The sequence below is a fragment of the Vanessa atalanta genome, chromosome 9 (assembly GCF_905147765.1).
Source record: "Vanessa atalanta chromosome 9, ilVanAtal1.2, whole genome shotgun sequence".
Classification (NCBI taxonomy): Eukaryota; Metazoa; Arthropoda; class Insecta; order Lepidoptera; family Nymphalidae; genus Vanessa; species Vanessa atalanta.
In genome coordinates, this window is record NC_061879.1 from 8,818,321 (window position 1) to 8,842,437 (window position 24,117).

Sequence of the window (24,117 nt, forward strand, 5' to 3'; positions counted from 1 at the left end):
GTGTTCTCGAGAACCAGCTGTAGTGATAAGTTACGGTGGACAAGTGTGTATGCAAACACGGGAACACTCTCTATTTCTTCACTTTCATAATCAACTGACAACAGATCGACAGCATTTACAATTAAAAGAACGTCGGTAAAAGAGTTATATAAAATATGTAGTATTATATATAAACAATATGCCTACAACATTTAGAGTCGTAATAATACAATTTATTAAGAAGGTAAATATCATTGTTATATAATTATAGTTATGATATTTTTCTGACCGATTTCTGTTCTCAAGAGATTAGACGAGTGCGCAATAGATTATAGGGCACAAGTGTGTACTCTCATACAGGTTTACTCTTATAATCAGTAATCCGATAGGACTTGAAAGAGTTTAAGCGCAATACCAACGACTTTATTTGTTTAATACTTTAGTAAGCAGTATACACACATCCAACATCCAAACTTCGAACACCTACTGAAAATTTCTCGACAGAAAATTGAAACCAGCCTTAGGATATATTCTACTAACGAAGCAGTTAATTTGAATATATGGTTTATAATAATATCAATTGGTTATTTGATCCATAAATTATATTAGTAATATATAATATTTAAAAGATAAGTCCGAAGTAATCATTAACAATAATAGATAGGAATCTAACGTCAGACAATCTTGCGTGTAGAAAACAAGTTTGGAAGAACAAAGGGAAAATATCGGTTTGCATGCCACGGTTTAGTTAGGGGCTTTCTAGAGTACGGCGTTACTAACATAGATTTATGGCACTGCCTATGCTTTCGCTACGTTTTGTAACGAAGAGATTTATGAATATATGCAAATGTGACGTTAGCACACAATTTTCCGCGCTTGCTTTTAAGCAAGTTTCGTGTTCTCGAAAAATATCAAGTTTGGGAAATCCGCAAATAGAAAATCGCACAAACATATGAATTAATGTGGAGGAATATGAGTACTGTTATTATATTAAAATCGTCGATGTTTATAGTGGCATGGAAAAGGTTGTGAAAGTTTTTAAATATATAACGTTTTTACGTTGAATTACCTTTTTAATATTACATATTAAACGATTGGGTACATCTGCAATATAATCTGCAATATAAGTTAGCAAGTGCATTCAAAACGAAGAAATATTGCTATCAATAATTATTATCTGGAAAATCAATTATTTAGATTCATTTAAAAAATCTTGCTAGTAAAATTTAAGTCTTAAAATATCTATCTATTCAAAATTATTATTTATATAATATATACTTGGTGGTAGGGCTTTGTGCAAGCCCGTCTGGGTAGGTACCACCCACTCATCAGATATTCTACCGCCAAATAACAGTACACTGTATTGTTGTGTTCCGGTTAGAAGGGTGAGTCAGCCAGGGTAATCACAGGCACATAAGGCAAGGGACATAACATCTTAGTTCCCAAGGTTGGTGGCGCATAGGTGATGTAAGGAATGGTTAATATTTCTTACAGCGTCTTTGTCTATGGGCTGTGGTGACCACTTACCATCAGGTGGCCCATATGCTCGTCCGCCAACCAAGGCCATAAAAAAAAAATATTATATTAATTTTTTCGTAAAGAAATCATGAAAGTCGCTTAATAAATTATTCGCTATAAGCTTGATTTTAAAATGCATAGTAAATAATATTTAATCTCAGATTCGAGCGTAGACAAAGTTATTAAGGTTTTCCTGTAAGTAATTGTCGAACCAACCGGAAAGTTGTCCCACAGGAGTGAGTGAATTAAGCGTGAATCTGTGCGAACGCACTTAAACACTAAAATATCTCCTGCGCAGAACTGTGACTGAATAATAAATAAAATCCATCAGGAGGATATCCTTATCATCATATTTTTAAATATAGTAATTTATATTATCTAATAATATTTTAAATAACATCGATTCATAATAAATTATATATATCGATGGTGGAAAGGTAGGAACACAAAACTGCCAAAACGGTCCTTTAGGAAATGAGGTTTAATTTTTTTTTGTACCATTTTGATGCTTCAGCTCTACGTCCTTGACACTAGATTAGAACATTTCCACGAAAATATCTCCTGAATGAATGAATAATATATATAATTAATAATATAGATTTGTTTCAATTTCATATTTGATTAATATTGTTACGCAGAAACGATCGGGTCATTAGGCACAAACGTTTCGTTTATACTTGTATAAATCAGTTAGTATTCCCGCCTCGATTCCCGAACGGTATTGTTGTATTGATAAACGAGAAACGGAAAATGGATTCCATTGTCGAACCAAAATCAATCGTATTAACTGTTTGATTTTCCTTTAGTCAAATAATTTGCAATATAATAGGTGACATTGTTTTGTTTGCACAAACGACGGCACACAACATAACATTTCAATGTTGATTTTGAATGATATTCAGAATATAAGTAATATATTTAATTATTTAATAGTTTGAAAATAATTTTCTACATTCAATCCTAATTCATATTTAGAACAAATTACTTAAAGGTAAAGTAATAAAATAATAATATCCAGATTGCGCAGTATTTTAGCTATGTTAAAAGAACCTTACTAGATAAGGCTCACACGATACAGTTATATATATTCATAAATAAAAATCAATACTCATTTGGAAGTTTTTCTTTCAATATAAACGTTTTATGTAAATCGTTTTTCTACCTGAACAAAGCCGGGTTTGCTAGTTATTAGATTATAACAGCTACTGACTATACAGCCGGCACTACATTATATATATTCAGAACCGCTTTAAACTCAATTATACTCTGTAACATGACGGTTTAAAAAGGAATGCCTAATTGAATGAAAAATATTTTTATTTTGTATGAAATATTTATTACGTTAGTTTTACTTCATCATACTAAAGCGAACATTTATCAATACATTGTATCGTTGAGTACGTGTTTGAGGGGTTAATGAACTATTATAATTACAGATACAAGGTATATAAGATCTTACGAGTAAGTTCCATGGTTGGAGGCACATTGACGGTGTAATTAGTGCTTTGTAGGATTACTTCTCGTTCAGTCAGTCAGGAACTGATAGTTCACTTGCTATTGCTATCAGGTGGATCGACCGTCTTCCATTAATAAATAACAAAATTACAGTTATATATATCGGATATTTTACATTTTTATAAAAAAATATAGAACGCTTTTTATAAAATAAACATTTATAAAAATATTATTCTCAAATAATAAAATGTACTTGTAATGTGAAAAGATGAAGGGGTCTTATAATATTCAATGGAGACTAAAATATGATTCTTTCTCGAAAATTGGGACGTGATAGAAGTGACAATGGCTCAATGTCGCCTCACTGTCTCCGAAATACTGTACAGAGACGCGAATATTTATAAACGAGCTCCTGGCACACGACTTCGTGCGACGTCTGGGATTTTTTTTTCTAAGCCTCGGGAATCCTCTTATTTCTCAGGCAACAATAGTTTATTTTTACATTTAAAAACAAAACATTAGTTTTATTTGATTTTATTTAGTACGATTGCTATGAATTATGCGATATATATATACTTGCAAGTCCACCTACGTACATGACATAAAACTTAGTAGTTGTTTTAATATGATTACATTAAATCTACTTGGTGGTAGGGCTTTGTGCTAGCCCGTCTGGGTAGGTACCACCCACTCATCAGATATTCTACCGCCAAATAACAGTGCAATGTATTGTTGTGTTCCGGTTAGAAGGGTGAGTGAGCCAGTGTAATCACAGGCACAAGGGACATAACATCTTAGTTCCCGAGGTTGGTGGCGCATAGGTTAATATTTCCTTTGTCTTTGGCCGGTGGTGACCACTTACCATCAGGTGGCCCATATGCTCGTCCGCCAACCAATGCCATAAAAAAAAATATATACCTATAAGATGTCTTTTTATTTCTAGCTGAATAGCTTATATAATATTCACCACGTGAAAATGATTATAATCAATCTTGGCGCAATAATTTATATCTTGGGCCGAGGTAAGGGATGTATCTTATCTCAGGGTATGAAAGGGTTTCCCGGGGATTAACTTGATTAATTCATAGAATCCGTATGAGAAAACTGTCGGAACAAAATCACAATAGCTTATGAGTAATAAATATATCAAAAGTGTTATAAAATTGATAACTCTATAATGATATGTTTTATTGAAACTCTAATTAATTTTGACTTGTGACTATATTTCGTATGTTTTAATTATGCATCTATTTCGTATGAATTCAAATCCAATTTACTCAACGCATATCACTCCTGTTATACCAGCAATCATCTAAGAGAAATAGTCTTGATGGTAGGGCTTTGTGCAAGCCCGTCTAGGTAGGTACCACCCACTCATCAGATATTCTACCGCCAAACAACAGTACTCAGTATTGTTGTGTTCTTGTTTGAAGGGTGAGTGAGTTAGTGTAACTACAGGCACAATATAACATCTTAGTTCCCAAGGTTGGAGCCGCATTATCGATGTAAGGGACGGTTAATATTTCTTACAGCGTCATTGCATACGGGCGGTGGTGACCACTTACCATCAGGTGGCCCATAAGCTCGTCCGAAATCTCTACTTATAATAATTAGACATATGTTATAGATTATCAATATTAAGTAAAGCAACGCTAATGAATTATCAAAAAGAGTATTCACACCTTTTAAAAATAAGGTTATTGAAGTTAATTCCAACAAACTTCCAATACTGTTTTGATGGATATAATTTTAACACGGGATGAATTTTAAATACAAATTAAATACATAAAACACAAAGTAATTGCATAGCTCTAAACATTTGATTAAGATGCAATATATCAGCACAATGTATTTTTTTTAGCATTAGCAGCCCGTAAATGTCCCACTGCTGGGATAAAGGCCTCCTCTCCCTTTGAGAGTATTATATTTTTGACAATGTATTAGGTATATTTATTTTTCGAGAATTAGAATCTTGAAGCATACTCATGAATGTGAGTATACATTAAACAACTAATCAGCCTGTTGAAATGGCCAATTAAGAAAATCTTATCCGTATGTAGGTGAGATTGAATGATATACAGTATGTGCGTGTGGTCCACCACAATGGATATAGCTCCGACAATACTGTAGACATATGTCCAGTTGCATCATATGTAACAATTCTAACAAGTACTATTGTATGCATAGACGTGTGACGTATCAAGCAACTATACAACGAGCCTGACAATAGAATGTCTTTGATGAAATTCTATGAATAAGTTGAGTCTTGTATAGTTTGATATGGACAATAATTTGAATTATTAAGGTAAGTAGTTACCGGACGTAAGGTAAGGGTAAATAAGCCAAATGCAACACGTGATTGTAACAGTCGACTAAGGGATTTTTTGGTAAGTGCGTACAATCAAGCACGTACGCGCATTTACCGCTGGTATGTGAGCGATGGGCGATTGTTGCGAAATAATCAATTGTATGAATTGACAATTGTAATTACGTATGTTCATTTAGTTATTGTTTCAATCTACATTGCGAAAAATTGATTGTGATTGATTGAAAATCGAAAATATTTGAACGATCAGCGCATGCATGCAAAGTGTCGGTCCTTCGATAGTTTTTAATGATTTTTTGGAAGATCATATCCTAGTAGATTTTTATGATTATAGACGTTTTTATTTCTTCATAATTAACATTTCGACTTACTTATTGTACAATTATAAAAACCATCTAACATGTTTAAGAAATGCTGTCGTCGTTGGTTATTGTTTTCGACAATCACTAATCGAATAAATAAACAATAACATAATAATTGTTTTGTACCAAGAGCATAAGAAATCGTACTCGTAAACTCGAGAGGTAAACCAAATATATTTTTAACTCCTAGTTAGTATTTTTTAATTCGTCCGTATTTAATATATATCTAAGCTTTTGCCCGCGACTTCATTCATTTATAAGTTGAAATTATTTGTAAAGTCCAAATACATCAAGGCGTTGTTTAAGGCATCACGCGATTATCAGTAAAACTAGAAATTCAGAACTTTAGGTAAAAGTACTGATTATAATCTTATAACGTAGGTAACTATAATTTAGTAGTACTGGATCATTATTTTGTTACGGGATTATTTTAAAACTATGTTAGGTATATCCTGAGCCTTTTATTGAAATCAAATAATGTAAAGAGCAATTATAATATGTGAATATTGTATTAATTGGATAAGGATTATTATTATATTTATTATAAAACATCTTCGCGAATAATACATTATTTTAGAACAAATTTGATTACAATAAAAGGTTATAGTGAGCCAACCTTAAAGGATAGACATTATCGCGGCCTTTTGATGATGATGCGATGATGCTTTTGTGATGCTAAGTAGCCTAAATACATCCTCAATAAATCTATCTAACACTGAAAGAAAGTTCCTGAGATTTGCGCGTTCAACCAAACAAACAAACTCTTCAGCTTTATAATTTTATGTATAGAAATAGTATAGATATCTTTGTTAAGGTTTTATCAGAGCATTCCTAAATCTCAAAACAATTTGCTAATTTAATGTGTAATAAGATCAAGCTCATTAATCATTCGATCTTTGTACCGCAACGCTGAACTTCTAACTTTGAAGAGATAAATTCTAATGGAATTTTATTAATATTCGTAAATGAAAAGGATGTCTAGAAATTAATTGATGCAGCGCGAGCAAGGCTTGACAGCCTAGATTAAAATGCTCAAAGGTACTACTTTTAAAATGAAAAGACTACTTTTGCCTGAGGCTCGCTAAGTCCGTAGTGCTGTATTTAAACTTGTGCCTTGAAAAGCAAATAACTTATACCTGTAAGTGTTCTCTAGTCCACTTTGAATTTGAATTCGCCACATGAAACCGCTCAGTTTTATCATTTTTTGTTCTGAATAGAATTAGGTCACGCCTGTATTCGATTACACTTGTGAAACTTTATGTTGAAAATTTTTACGTTAAAATTTAACTCATTTTTAAATATATATTATAGAATCCATATTATGCTTTTTCATAAACTTGCATTTTATAAAGTTATAAACTACATATATTAAAAGGCAATCGACGCTAGCCTAAAACTAATCTATAAGATATTGTACATACTAAAATTTATTTAAAAATCATATTTTTGTAATATATAGGCGCACCAAATAAAGGAATAACGAACAAATTTGATTCAAAGGGCCACGTACATACATGCTGCCATATAAATTATTATTATTAGTTATTGACTTTATTGACTGAGTTTCCTACCGGTTCTTCTCGGTAGAATCTACATTCCGAACCGGTAGTAGCTTTAAATAGTTTGTTAAATGACGATTCAAAAGTGCTTGTAAAAGCCTATCTGAATAAAGTATATTTTGATTTTGACGTATTAACAAAAAGACGAGTAAACAAGAAATTCGTATTCTCTTTTGTTGCTTCACTATAATGCTCAACGCGCTCCATATTAGAAGTTCTAGTACTTCATTATGTCGTAAATGTCCTATAATGGTAATTTGACCAATTAAATAAATTAAAAATATTTTTATCAAAAAAAATTTAATCAAATTTTAAAATTAGAATGTGTAACTTATTTCCCGCTCCAGGATACCGGCAGGTACATCATAAAAAGGATTTATGAGAAAAATATTAAAGAATAAACACAAATAAAAAAAAAAAAAACAATTACTCTCCACAACCTCGGCACCTGATTAAAATTTATACAGAAAACCCGCTCGTTTATAACACCATAAAAATCCAGTACTGAAATAATATTCCTTAAAAAATTCGCTCAGCTCAAAATATCATGAAAACACCGAGTGTATTAAATTTTATTTTATCACGCGTATTATTATACACCAATGTATTTAAGCAAAAACGACGTAATCTGAAATGGTATTATTCGTTAAAATCACGTAGATCAAATCATACGCTTCTGTGGGTATTTGGACATACCTATAGATTAACTGCTTTTTTCTTCTCATATATACGGTACCACGGGTAATGTACCCTTACCCGTTTACCCGTAGTCGGTGACTGTGGAACCGATTTTTTAAATTTGAATGAATGTGTGGAATTGAATTTTTAAAATTTAATTAAATTTAAAATTTTCATAACGTCATGTAACTCTGTAACTACAACGGCATTACAACAACGGACGCCGTTTTATTTTGACTATTAATGACTGACCATTAATGAATTTTTAAAAAGTATTGACGGAATACTCTAGTATTCCGTCAATACTTTTTAGAAAATTATCTTTTTCAAATTGTATCACTATTATAATGTCATAAGTACCAAACCCGCGCCAATTTTTATTATAAATATTATTTTAATGTATCTACTATTAGAATTAAGAAGTAAAAGGAAATGTATAATAAAAATAACATATATACTAATTTGTTAAAATAGACAATGTTTGACATTATTATAATAATAGGCCGTTTTTCTTTTCCATTTCGAAACGGCAATAAATCAATGTCAAGCGAGTCCAATCTAAGAAGCAAATTGGGATTAATAATGGCGTTCAAAGAAAGGTCTTCCTCTTCCATTGTGATGATTAGCGTGACAAATCGGCAAAGGAATGTTTCGAGAATGCAATGACTCCGAAAGTAATAAGTTACCCATAAGAAATTTAATACATTTGTTTGTAAAACGCTTCAAGATATTAATTTAATTTTTTTAAGTCAACTGACTACTCTAAAAGTTTTCATTCTGAATAAATAATAATTTGAATATCTTTATTAAGGTTTTATTTATAGAAAACTTTAGAGCTCGGCTATATTTTATTTATTTATAAGTTATTTTTATTTGAGACCGCATTACAAATATAATTTAAACATGAAGCAGAAATATTTAATATTGTATACAAAAAGGAGGGTTGTCAGGAATTCTTCAAGCCAACATTATTGGGTTATATTCAAAAATTGATTAGTAGGTATATATTTATGAAATCAAAAATCATAATAAGTAGCAATTTAAGGTAAAATATATAGGATAGAGCTTTGTACAGGCAATTTTGGGTGCATACAACTAACTGAACAATTAATTACTCTAATGCAAAAATAGATCGAGAATCGTTAAGATATTATTTATATTTCTTACGTTGTCTTTATTGACGGTTATTGAAATATTTTTTAATCAAATAAATCAATAAATAATTATTATATAGTATGTATTATAGTACCACGGATAAAAGAGTGGAGTGGCGGGAGATATAATGGAATAAGACCGTATACCGTATACTCATTCCGTATTCCGTCACGACATCATACCCCAAAGCGCACAAATAGTTTTTACCTCAATAATAAGTCATGTATTCTTAAATATTTTAATTGATTTTATATTAAAGTAAAGATTTTATACATTTCGGCAGTTAAATATATGTAAAATTAAGTTGTCATGCATTTATACATAAATATTTCAATTACAACTGACCTGGATTATATTTACCTAAAGTAAAATTAAGATAAATATTTATTAAAGATTCTTTATATAAGACCAATATGAAAATATTACCAAGAAGCAAACAATAATGTTTGTCAGAAATCATGAACGGTACGGAACCTTGTTGTCATTGAATTCGTTTAATATAATGTCTAAGTGAGAAAATATGCTTATCGAATAAAATATATCCATTAACTCAATCGATAGATAAAATATCGATTGACTGAATCATCTCCGAAATAATAACTCGTAATTGTATTTCATTCGACGTCTTATGTATAATAAAATAAATAATAATCATTGAATTAGTTTCACCTTTGTAGAATAAGATAAACTAAATAATTTATAAGAAATTTATAATGAAAAGAATTCATTCGCATATTATTTTCATTGTTTAACAACTATAATAGTAACTTAATAAGCTTGGTTTATTAAAATTAATAATAATATGAAGTTGTTCGCTTTTAGCTCCTTCGTTTATATGAATTAATTAACAACATTTACTATGCGTCTTGGAGATGGATTTTTTACGACCGTCGGGAATATTTTGTTATGAAAAATTAATTATTATTAATACGTTTTTTAACAGGCTATTATTTAATTGTACCATTTTTTTTTTCTAATAAAAAATAAAATTAAAATATACGCAGTTATTAAATATCATATGATTTTCCAGGGCAAACCAACGTTGCAAATTGTGACGTAATGTTAACGACAAGGCGTACCGTGCTGGATGGAGTTAGGCTTGCCCGAATGTGTCATGTAAGTGGAAGTTTGTCCTTGACCCAAAGTTATTTGGAGCAAGCGTGACGTCACCAGTGTCGCTGATCCTCGAAACTGGTTTCCGGCTCAACGAGTGAACGTTCAACACTATGTCGTTCGCGCGGTTTATATCCGCTGACGAGGCATTTTGATTTGATTTCAATAATTTCATATTTAGATAAGCATACATATTACCTACATTTATTTTATATATTTGAGTACGTACGTTTCGTCAATAATATTTAGTTATTAATCGTAACATAATGGGAATGTGTACATATGGGTTGTTTCATTACTCGTATAAAATAGGGTAAAATATGTATTTTGCGTACGCAAAATTCAAATTTTAAACCGTGTGTCAACATTCATACCTACGTAAAGTTACTCTACAAATGCAATAAAATTCTGGTACAGTTTGTGACGTGTACAACATGCTTGAACTTTTAATGAATGGCAAAACCACAAAGGTAACAGTGTAACTTTATTTCATTTTTGCGGATTTAATTTTTCTAATGATAACGTCACACAAAAGTGCAAATAAAAGTTCCTATTTTTTTTAACAGTATTTTATATTAACAAGTTTAATTGTATATGTATGCATGTCTAGCCGGCTTAAACTAATTATTATATTTTAAGCTAGTCAACGCTGAATTTCGAAAAGCCTCTATAGATTACTATATAGGCCTTAGTTTCGAAAATCAGAGTCTTACAAGGAATAGGTTATTCAATTATTTTTTTTCTCACTTTAACATTTTACATCTTTATCATTAATATAGATTATGACAAGTGGTCATATATGATTTTAGGAAATGACAAAAGTAATGCGCTTAAAACTCTCAACTTTTTTTTTCATTATCTCCGAGCGAAGCTGTCGAATTGCTCCGCCAAATTATTAAAAAGAAATGGATTCCGAACAAATTCAGCAGACACTAATAATTTCTGAATTTATGACCTTAAGAAAGAATATTTTAATTTTTAAATATATTTTTTATCACGTAAAGGTAAAACGTATTTAATGAAAAATTTAATATTAAATTAAACATTTTTTTCCAAAAATTAAGTAGTTCAATTTATAATTATGAGTTATTATTTAAGAGCTGATCACTAAATTTTTTATATAAACACACTCTGATCCATCCAAATAAATATTTGTATATATTTACTGTATATTTGTTAGCATATAATTTTTTATTATTCTTGACGTTTTGGGTTAATCGCGTTAAGTATGTAATATTTTACTACGATATTATATAACACAACGAAAATAAGTAATAACATTTAAATTCAAAAGTACTACTTTAAACTTCCATTGAAAACTTTGTATTTAATTTTAACTTCCCTGAAAAGAAAGCTAATAAAACGCGCTTCAAAATGCGACATAAACTACGAGGCAAATGATTAAATTGAATCTCGTTTCCATAAAAACTACTGCAACGTCCCTATTTCTTTCTGAAATTAAATAAAAATGTAAATAGACGAAATGGACCCGTGGAAAACATTCGCAGTTACTGAGAAAAAAGTAGTATTATGTATGGTAGACGAGTTTGAATTTGATACAGATATAAACTGAGGGGCATCCGTTTTGAAGACATCTACCGCAATATAGTCTCTATGTGTAGTGTATTAAGACAGGTGTGTGGTATGTGTTTAGTTACGCCTTTATGCAAAACTAACGACCGTTCGGTAGTAGAGCACGGTTCTCCGGATGTTCTGAATTATGTGATTATTATACGGTGCAAGCATTTGCCATAGGAATTAAAGCGAGTTTCATTAAGTTTATGTATAGAAATAAGATTTTTAGACACAGTTATAATTATTTTTTAATTAATTTAAAACCGTACAAAGTTATATTTAATTTACACTATAAACCATAAGACGATGTGATTTCTAAAAAAAAATATGCGCAGTAATTATGATATCAGATCAAACCAATATATGTACATATCATTTAAGGGAGTCTTCTAAAACTTATAAATTGTAATTTTCCAAAATTAATTTAGATTTTATCTTGCCTGGTCGGAATAGGGATTTGAATCACACTAATAGGCTGACAAGAAACTCAGTAGGTACTCTATTCTGTCAATAAGATAAAAATTGTTAAAATATTTGTAAGCGTTTATTTGTAAGGGAGTATAGCCGATGATCCTTAAGCACCTGTTCTTTATCCATTCTCAATGAACAATGAAAGAAGGAATAAAATATTTGTGGTTGCGCACCTCTTTGAGAGCGCCGTGGCAGGTCAGTTAGTTAGTCAGTAAGTATTCGAATATGTTCGCCTACAACCTACAGCCTACAACAAACATCAAATTAACGTCATACAAGAATGTCATATTTCAATACAATAGTCCTAAAGAATATAAGCTCTAATTCAATCGACTCCGTTACGTCAACGGATTGCCGGCACTCTAAGAGGTGATTTTTTTATTCAAACTCGAAATTCAGTAAATACCAGCCTACTAATACTAAACCTTTAAACTAGAATAATGTAATTTTATATCTATAGTAGCTGATTATTTAGGGGTGCTGGTCAAAAATTAATAAAAATCAAGAATTATTTTATTTGTGTTGCGTAAAACAGGATACTGTTACTAAACACACACATGCATATGGTCCTAGACAAATTTGGCAGCTATACATAACATCTAAATTGCCATCGGGGAAGATTTACATTTTATCACGTGATTTAACTTTTCAGCTACTTTAAGGAATATTCAAGAAAAATACGTTACATTTTTAAGATAGTCCGAGAAGACAGATCGACGTTTTCCCCTCGCGACCATTAGCCGTTTTATCTTTTGATCCGATAAGACTACGCCCCAGATTGGGAAGGTATATAAAGCTAAACAGATTTTTATTATCAGGCTGTTCTTTAAAGGAATATTTTCTATATTATCATTTCAATTTAAGTAATTTTTTTTTGTTACGCGGGAACAATAATATTTAAAAAAAAAACATACGTCGTTCGGTATAGGTACGTACCTTACTATTGCTCAGCATTTTAAATCAAATTATAAATTAATGAAGTGGTTGAATAAAATCAATTTTCAATCGTCATGTTCGTTATATATATTCTACCGAGAAGCACCAATATACTCAGTAGTTACTCTTTTCATTTTCATTAATCTGACGACCTCCGTGGTCGAGTAGTGGGTACACTGGTTTTCATGGGTACCTCGGAGTGCCGAGGTCCCGGGTCCAATTCCAGGCCGAGTCGATGTAGAAAAAGTTAATTAGTTTTCTATGTTGTCTTGGGTCGGGGTGTTTGTAGTACCGTCGTTACTTCTGATTTGCCACAACACAAGCGCTTTAGCTACTTACATTGGTATCAGAGTAATGTATGTAATGTTGTCCAATATATTGTATTTAAAAAAAAAAAATTCGAAGCCTCTTTGATTCACTCAACACCTACTATACTATACATTGATGGTATTACACAATACAAAAACCAACTGTACAAAGTTTTAACGTAATCCGTTGAACGTTATGCGAACAACTATTTTTTAACTGTAACATTAATTCTGTAAAAATGCTATTCGAGGAAGCATTAATGCCACAATGTAATTTTGGACACTATTACAACATATTTCCAAGCTAAGTGAACATGCAGTATTCAACTTTATACGTAAGCTTTAGAAAAATGCATTCAAAAATCTTCTCGTCCAATATTTTCTCGCGGAACTAGCGTTAAGATTCCAATTTTATCTACTTCGATCCATGTCATCTTTTCATACTTCAAACTCATATTCTGCGAACGACAGATTTACACCCACAATAACATTGTAATTTATGTTGTTAATGTATATATATTAAAAATAGTTGTTCTCATTTTTTAATCGACAAATACTGCTTTATTAAACAAGTTATTATGATATTTTCATACTTTAATTATGGATTACTTTCTCGTAATACAGATAATGTTTTTGACACCAGTTTGCCATATTTAATGTACGAGTACATTAATTAGTATGATGAAGATTTTAATGGCTAATCTATTTCAAATTATTTTAAAATGACATTTTATAGTAAAGTAGTAGCTAAAACACTCACCGGACTTGGAGACACGGTAGCGCAAACCACGCCCGCTTTTCGGATGGCACCGATTATAAGTTCCGAATTCACCATAATTATTGTTCACACGACTGTAATCCGCTAGATGTCGGTTTCCGTCCAGATGGTTGGGTAGAGACCGATTCCAGCCCATAACATCACCGACAACTGAGCCGCAGACTGACGATTCAGTCTGACTTTTCGTCTCTCCATTGCAGAGATCTCCACTAGAGCGTGCTCGGCGTCCTTTTAGGCCCTTAGCGGAATGCTGGCTGATGTTTGAGCCCATTGCGAGGCGGGACCTCAGGAGGGCCCCGCCGCACTCATCGCGCCAATCTTCCTGAGATTCGCTATCGGTTCCTTTGGACACGTTCTGATCTGTAAAAAATAAAAATAAATTTTATTACAATGAAATGAGCCGAGATGGCCCAGTGGTTAGAACGCGTGCATCTTAACCGATGATTTCGGGTTCAAACCAGGCAGGCACCACTGAAATTTCATGTGCTTAATTTGTGTTTATAATTCATCACGTGCTCGGCGGTGAAGGAAAACATCGTGAGGAAACCTGCATGTGTCTAATTTCAAAGAAATTCTGCCACATGTGTATTCCGCCAACCCGCATTGGAGCAGCGTGGTGGAATATGCTCCAAACCTTCTCCTCAAAGGGAGAGGAGGCCTTTATCCCAGCAGTGGGACATTTACGGGCTGCTAATGCTAAACAATGAAATTTTGTACAGAAAAATGTTACGTATATATTTTGAAGTCATGAATCTTTTAAGAATACTCGTTTGAATCTTACGTATCAAACAAATATATGCTAAAGAAGTCGAACTAGGAACAAAATGAAATACTTCCAAAAGTTGGTGATACTTTATTCCTGATTGCTTTCCAGACCTCCGTTTAGTAAACAATGCCGGCAGTCGGATTGCAAACTATGGCAAACTACTCTTATCATGAATCTTTAAACTTAAAATTCAATGTTTATCGTGAACGTCTTCCAAGAGTTTTACGCAGCGATTTTATTGATTTCGAATAAGTACTTCTAGGAATTGAATGGATTGTGTACTAGTTTAAATAAACGTTTTTTCAAGGTTGACTCTAATTAATCATCAGATCAAGTCTAAAATTAAAATTTTAGTTCATTTAAACATATTAAACGAAATTATATTAGTCATCGTTTGGGCAGGTCTTTCCTTAAAAAAATGCATAAATTTTAATATAAAATATTTTTTATATAAGATCATAAAGTAAGTTACAAATCACGAGCAAGATCTATATAGAAACATGAACTTATGTTTTGTAGTTTAAATTGAGATTAAAGAGATACCACATAACTCTTGCTCTGGAACTGAAATCCAAGTTCTGCGAACTTTATCGCTTAAGGCTTGTAATTTTACAGTAGTGTTATTTACTTAGTTCGTGATCCAATTAAATTTATAAATCTTAGAATTTTACAATTAGTAACGAATTAATATATAAGTATAATAATCGAAAGTCTACGTTATGTAATAAAAAATTCAAACGCTGTTTGAAGACGTGATCTTTAATACAAATGTATATTGTTGTATAATTGTGTTTGCAATATTATATGTAGAGTTTGTGAACACTTCAAAGTAAAATATAATAATAGCCTTTATAAGTCCTACTACTGTCCCTTTGATGAAAAGGTTTGAAGCATTTCACCAAGTTGCTCCAATGTGGGTTAGAAGATGCGCGTGTGACAGAATTCTATGTTTTCCTTCACCGCTGGAACACGAGATAAATTATAAACACCCGCATTCATCGGCTAAGATGAACGCGTTCCAACCATTTTGCCATCTCGATATGAAAATGTTTCCATCATATTTACGCACCAAATTATCAAATGATTAGGATGATAGTAGTTGAATGAAGCAGATACAGAAGAAAGTATAATAGTCGTTAAACACTCGCTTGAAAAATATTTTTGGAAATTCTACTCTCCTAGGGTGACAATTAAGAATCTTAAAATAGACATTTTTGTTCAGATTTATAAGGGAAACGACGTGTTTTGTGAATATTCACAGATTCGGTTTCAAAAGGGTATAAAGTTTGTATTGTCATTTTATTATGTATGTGTAGAATTAAAGTCATGATTAGTCCTATAAATTTTGTTTAATAATATTTTGTTTGTTCTTACAAACAAAATATTATTAAACAAAATTTATCTCTAAAATCTGAAAACCGAAGTTTACGCACCAAGCGGTATTAACGTGTGCAATTTAATTAGTGGAAAAGAGTAACTAATTTATTTCATTTCGGTTTTTCTCGGTAGAATATTTATTCTACATCGGTAGCTGTTTTACATTTTGTTAAATCTTATAAAATATTATTTGAATGTGCTTGTTGAGCCTAATTAAATAAAGCATATAGCTTGATATATCTTTAAGCTAGCTGATTTGTTTTCTAGCAACTAGAGCATAAAATCTAGTTATTATTTAGCACATGATGAAGCATGACTATGACCTTTCGATGTCATTCAAGGGAGACGTCCTTGCTATTGTTCGAATCTAGTCTAATTGGTCGTCACCTAGATTTTAGATGGATTTTGTACGAGAATTTGTAAAATGAAAATATATATATATATATAAAATAACATTAAAAGTTATGCGTTCAGAGTCCACAATTTTATTATTCTTTGTTCTACATATTTTTAATAATCATTGTTTTATAATTTTAAAGTAAGGGCAGGAGTTAGTATATTTCCAAATTTATAGCAAGACGTGATAGTTATCCGTTTTTTCAAACATTAACAATATATATATATATATAATATTGTTACAAAAAAGATATAAAAAACGTCAATTGTCACATTTCAGTACAATGCGGTAAGAAATATCCCATTTAAGCTACAGACAATTTGAGGGCTCTGAAATTTGAGCCGATTTGGGTCGCAATGAAATCTCGCTAGACAATTAAGAGCCCACACAAATGAGTCGCTGAAAGTTCCCTTTCCTTTTAACTGTACGAAACCATAACCATTCTTTTCGATGCGGAATATTCTGGAAATTTATAACCATAGATTAAAACGACAATAGACCTTAAAACCTTTATATTTTTAGGCGACCGAACGAAATAACTAAAGATTCAATTCTTATATAATCAGTTAGATAATATAAATCCGTTTTAACATTACAAAGCGTCTTTTTTTGTCAAATTATTAAAAGATGTTGTAAATGTATTGAAAAAAAAAGATAATTAATAAATAAATATTTTTTTAGAAAATAATCTTTGAGTAAAAGTAAAATTAATAATAATATGTTTCCGAGTTCAAATGCACCAATGCAACACTGAATTTTCTTGTTTTTAATATTTTTTTTAATTCATCTCGGGCAGTGAAGAAAAACGTCGTAAGGAAACCTGCATCTTGTGCATCATCTTAAAAAACGAAAATGAATCCTTAACCCAGAAGTGTGATATTAATAACATACATTATACACTACTAAAAAGTGGCATAAAGATCGCATCAAAACTTGCATAATCCAAAAAACATACTTATTAATCAGTTATATCTTAATAGTAATAAAGTATTGTTGTAGGTACGTTACGTCAGGTAAAATGTTTTATTATTGTAAGTAGCAACACTCTGCACGTTTTTATTTTTCATTAAACGTATCATTTAACATTTGAAAGTTTTAATTAAGAAGTATTCATACCGAACATAGCTGAGAGCAATTTTAACAGAAAGAAAATGACGTATGAGGGAAAAATTAAAGCTTTTGTGTAAGATATTACAAAGACTTTTAGATAGCCTCTTATTGACTCAGCATAATGCTCACTAGGCGAGGCTTTGTGCCCCATTTACTTAAAAGACTAGGCCAAGAAAACAGTTCATTGTTATTAATGAAAAAGGTATTAAAAATAACGCTTGTTAATGGAAAATTAAACACAAATCAATATATGTATATGTAATGTTTAGCGGGGACAAATATTTCGATTCTGATATAAATCTATTCGAATTTCGAATATAAATATATTTAGATTGCTTTTGATTTTTAACACGTTTTTACTATCTGTTATCTTTATCGTGATGTAACTAACTGCCAAAATTCCAAATAATTTGCAACGATACCAATACGATACGTTTTTGAAAAACTTTATATGCGTATTTTAAAAATATTATTGAAAATCGATAATGATCTAAACAATAAAAAATAACTTGAATTCCTACTCAAATGTTCACCAAAAATGAAATGTAGATATCATTATTTAAAACAATTGATATCAAGTACATCACTATTCTTTTTTTTTTATATTTAATTTAATTTTTAATTAGTATGTAATGTACCAAAACAGGACTAATTTATTTTTTGTAAAATTTGTATGTAATAACAATTCAACAAAAATACTAACTATGTAAATAAAACATTTAACAATTATCAATAGACGTAAAAGTTCGTATTTTCTAGGAACATTCTCCAACGAATTCCAAGTAATTCAAACTTACGGAATCAAGTTTCAATTAAGATGACGAGAAGTTTAACAGCGTAAGGGTTGAAAGCATTCTAAGAAATCCATCGTCCCGATTCTCTGAGAACTACTTTCGTTCACTTTGTCCTAAGGTAGATCATCCATACAAATAAAAGCGCTACATAACAAAACTATTTTTATTATTATTTTAACCGCCATGTACAAACAAAATTAGTCAGTCAAACAATTAAAAATTTTAGCTATTACTTTTATAGGTACGTATTATGTTTTAAGCGTTAACAAAATAGTTGACTTCTGTAGATGAGATCTTTAAAACTTTAGAAATAAATGAAATTCGTACGAGGAAGACACATTACGTAATAACGCGCTATGGCACGCGAACTCTCCGCTACATTTATATGGACCGACTTCCTAATCAAAATCGTAAAATAAATCCATTTGGCAAGCGGTAAAATATTTACGGCAAATTTCCAAGGTACCTATTTTATAGTTATTCGGTATTGCGGTTGGATTAAGGCTTTATTAGCCTCCTTTGAAATAGAGCCGAGACGTTTCAGTCTATAGTAAACATCTTCTGGGTTTGAAAAGAAGATCGCGGGTTCGAACCCACGAGACGAGATATACAATATGATAAGACTTCTCATTTTTTTAATAAGACGTGTAATTTATTACGATGTAACCAAATCTTTCTGAAATAGTACATTGGTTTGGTATTTAAGATTTACTATTAAACAGTAGTTTCGAGTTTCCATATTTAATGATAGTTATTTTTCATAAGTAAAAAACTTTTTACATTTTTTACATTAAAAGCCTGTAAATTTCCTACTGCTTGGCAAAGGTTTCCACTCCCTTTGAGAAGGTTTGGAGCATATTCCACTACGCTGCTCCAATGCGGGTTGGTGGAATACACATGTGGCAGAATTTAAACCTATGCACTGCAAAAACCCTTATTAATGGGTGAGCATCGAGTCAGCACTGCAGCATATTCGTTAAGAATGGAGATTCGGACTACACAGCATTGGTGCTTATTTTTTTACCGTTTTTGATTGTCTTAAGTATACGGACTGGCAAATGTTTCACCTCATGGTAAGTGGTCACCATTGCCAATAGACATTGTTACTGCTAAAGATATTAATCATTCCTCTTATCACCAATATGTCACCAAACTTGAGAACTGAGACTTTATGTTCCTTGGAGTTAAACTGGCTCACTCACTCTAAGTATTGCTATTTGGCGGTACAACATATGATAACTGACCGGTATCTACCCAGATGGGCTTGTAGAGAGCTCTAAAAGCAAGTCTTCAAAACAGGAGGTGGTTATGTGTTTAAAAATATATGTATATAAATATGTGTATAGAATGGAAATGGAATCTGCAACTATAAATATATAGAAAAATAGACGGAGAATATTTTTATGGTATAAATGTAAAATTCTCTAAATATTTCCTTATTAAAAATGTTTTCTATGAACTACATGTGATCGAAGCTTGTGTTTATATTGGTATTCTATCGGGACAATGTATGTATATGTTTCCACAAAAGGGTTTGCAGAAAAATTGTAAAATTCCATTGATACTAAAACAATTGTTAAGGAACATTTGTTTGCCAAACATTAATACGACCAAGGATCGGACCGATCGCAAGAAACGATCACCTACAATTCGCTTTACGGGAAAAGATTAAATATTAAAAAATATAGATATAGCCCCGCTGATTTTATTATATATTGAGTAGAGAGAAGATGTGTTTGACACTGAAATAGTTTAATGTTTTTAAATTTGCATCGGTAAATTTGGAGGATCACACCGTTCTATTTTTAAAAATAGGATAATTAACGACCCGCACAGTAACGCTAGGGGCTTTGAGAAGTGCTCAGCGCACTTCTTCGCAAGAAAGTATTAGGTAGGTATATAACTTTTATTTATAACGTTTATTTATTAGCTTATTTTGCATTTGAACACCTACAATTTTCTCGTACATTATTTTGATGTAGCTTCCTTTTGATTTAGCCAGTGTTTATGATTAACGCGTGTATATACGAAAGCAGTTTTTTTGGATATACATCGATATCTCTCAGTAATATAAAAATATAATTAAAATATAAGTAGGCGGACAGGCAAATGTCGGTAAGAGACCACTACCACCATTAATAGACTCGACACTGTAAAATGTTCATCATTCCTTACATCGCCATTACGCCGGTAACGCTGGGAACTAAATTGACTTCTAGCCTGCAGTTGGTCATTCTTCAAACTAATGGTCAGGTACCTACCCAGGTGGACTTGCACAAAGCCCTACAACAAAGTATATTAAACCTTTGTCGTTTATCACTTTTAAGTGTAACCGGATCAAAATTCGTAGAGTGGTAAAGAAGAAGTTAATGGAGATAGAGATGAAGACAGAGAACTATTTTCTTTTATATTAATAAATAATATATAAATATGTAAATATTAAAAATGTAAAAGTTAATTGCAAATAGAAACTGTCTATCTGAATATACGTTTCACAGAGCTCCTAACGTATTTTTTCATGCGTAGTCCAATTTGCAAAATGGAATAGGCATTTTTTTACATAAATCGTATTAAATCGAATCAATACTGTGTGAGAAATAAATTGAACTAAGGTTTCTACATATATATATACTTTATGATTTATCAATAATATTTCATTAATACTTTGACAGCACGACTAACAGTTGTGGACCTAACTTTACAAAATATAATCTATTCTTGGTATAAATTATATGCGAATGAGTTAAAATTCTTTATCTAGCGTTTTGACAATATAATGAATGTTGCGTGATGGTTGGTGTTCGTGAATCCGGTTCGTGAAACCGTTCGTATCCGATTTTATAGATGTTTTATTGCAATTAAACTGTACTTAAAATAACTTACACGCAGTTTGTTACAGTAGTTTTTATTTGTACAAATTGTTCTTATTTTTTAATTCGTGCATAAAACATTAGTATAAATTTGCTATGTAAGAAGTAGTCGAGGACTAAAACAAAGAATGATACTAGGTACAAAAGGGTTTTTGACCGTGATTAGGTTAAATACGACTACTATTAATATATAACTGGGTCACTAATATATCATGGGAGTTGTGTTTCTGCATACTAATTTAAAATATTGCTCTTTATAATAAATATTTATATTGCATTTTTTTAATAAACATACTTAAAATTATTATAATCTATAGAAATAATACACCTAATTTGTTTAGGATTTATTTTCTTTTTGAGACCTTAATGGCTTCGTGAAAATATATATTATTCTATAAAACATGTAATATAGTATTAAATAAATTTATTTTTTAGATATTTCCTACTAGCTGATAATCACCTGCCTCGTAAGCATAAATTAAGAAAAAAAAAAACAATTTTGATAATTACAAAGATATATAAAATAAGTACCCCATTCAACGACGTTGTTAATTTTTGTGCCAAATTACTGTAGAATCCATTGGAAGTTAGAGTCAGATTAGAAACGAAAAGGAGTACAAATTTTAATAAAAAAAATATGATAATTTAATATCAATTGTAATCAAGTTATGAAGAATTCACGATATTTTTTTTTTATGTATAATTAATTGTTAGTAAATGAAAATATTATTGAAATGTTTTAATATCGTTATGTAAAATATGAATTAATTCAAATACTTTTTTTATTTTCCAGCGAATGAAATCTGGGATCACCACTACTTTTGAAATAAAAGGTTTAAAGCATGAAGATGATATAAAGGGGCTCCCGGATATGGAGTAAAGAGTGCTTGTCTCCATTTGAGTGGAGCAAGCACTTTCGATAATAAGCGCAGTGAAAATACGGAGTTTTCGAGCAAAATAATATTTACTCAAAATATGTTATATTGACTTTACTTTAGTAGAGAATTGAACTGAGCTAGTGGTAAGAAAACGGGAATTTTGAAGGGAGATTGCGGGTTGGGATTCAATTTTTGACTTCGTGCGCGGCAGTGTTGGAAAACATTTGTCGAATGAATGTCAGCGACAGGCCAAGAACCCGTGTTGGTACAGCGAAGTCGAATAAGCTTCCACGGCTTCAGCCCAGAAGTGACACTTCGGTTGTTACTTTCTTGATTAAGGGGACTACAAGAGCTAAGTGCCCTTGAGAATCGCACGCACACACTTACAAAATCGACAAAAACGGCAATCCCGTGTACTAAGGGTTAAGCGAGGTAACGAGATTACGCCCAAATATTCTAATAGATGGCGCCAAACCGAGCGACGTAAGATCAATCATAAATCTCATAAAAAATAGATAGGACAACAGAATTATTTTTATTTCTTTCGATGTTAGTTAACAAATGATTATAAAATAAAACTGATTCAATTAAACTTACAATATTTTTATTTATATTTCGTATACAATAAAATAGACAGTTAGTTTTAACCTTTTTTTTCTATTATTTATATTATTATACCACAATTAGTTCTTATACTAAATATTGAAACATACCAATTTTTAACATTTTATAAAAGTTTAATGATCTATTTATATAATAAAATCGTAAGTGTTCGAAATCTGTAGTGTAGTGACCGTGGGGTAACATATAGCGTAGTATTTGTTCGTTTTATTAATATTGGTTCATAAAGAAAAAATATATATTCAATTTAAAAAAAAAAATCTAAATATTTACTAGAAAAAAATGTTGTCAATTCGATTTGGTTGAATCATTGATGAATGAAAGGTTAATCATAATAGGTTTAATCATAAATCTCATAAAAATAGATAGGATATTAGAATTATTTATATTGCTTTTGACTGTTATTCGAAAATGATTAAAAAATAAAACTGATTTAATTAAACTTAAAATATTTTTATTTATATTTAGTACTACAAAAAAAAACATTTAGTGTTAATTTCTTTTTTAAATTTTTCTATTTAATTTCACTTGTATGTATTAATGTTATTACATATGTCCTGGAATCTTGGAATAAATATTACATCCACTTTCAGCTGAAAGTTGGCACACATATTTAATCTCGATGACAATGCACGATTCATGAATTGCTGCTATATTCAATCCAATATGGCGGACGTTACAAAAAAATTTAAATTTATGAATTATGTACAAATGACACTTCTAAATATTCTAGTTCTCTGGTTCACAACAATTACATTTTTTTTGTTAAGACTTTACTTTTTTTTATTATTATTAAAATTAGTTCATACATAACTTTAATTCTTATTATAAACAATCGATAAAATTAAACTCTTACGCAATATAAATAGCTTCCGTGTTATTGTTTTCGACTTTCTTTATTCTGTAAAAAAATAAATATATGTTAGTAATTACATTTTTATTAATTATAAAATTATGTTTTTAAAAAATATGTATCTTAATATGTCATAGTAGTTATAATGAAAAAAAAATGTTTCGAGTTCATGGGGATCGAATGTAGTCACTTGATCCCCATGAAAGTCAATTGATGTTTTCCTTCCTTTGACCAAATA

The 24,117-nt window shown here is 30.8% G+C and overlaps 1 protein-coding gene across 3 annotated transcripts in view; it reads right to left on the reverse strand.

Moving 5' to 3' along the window:
- LOC125066637 overlaps positions 1–24,117 on the reverse strand; it is a 104,300-nt gene that overhangs the window by 51,622 nt on the left and 28,561 nt on the right. For all 3 annotated transcript variants that reach the window (XM_047674834.1, XM_047674835.1, XM_047674833.1), the window contains exon 2: positions 14,196–14,573. In XM_047674834.1, the coding sequence (XP_047530790.1) occupies positions 14,196–14,573 (378 nt within the window). The remainder of the gene's footprint in view (positions 1–14,195; positions 14,574–24,117) is intronic.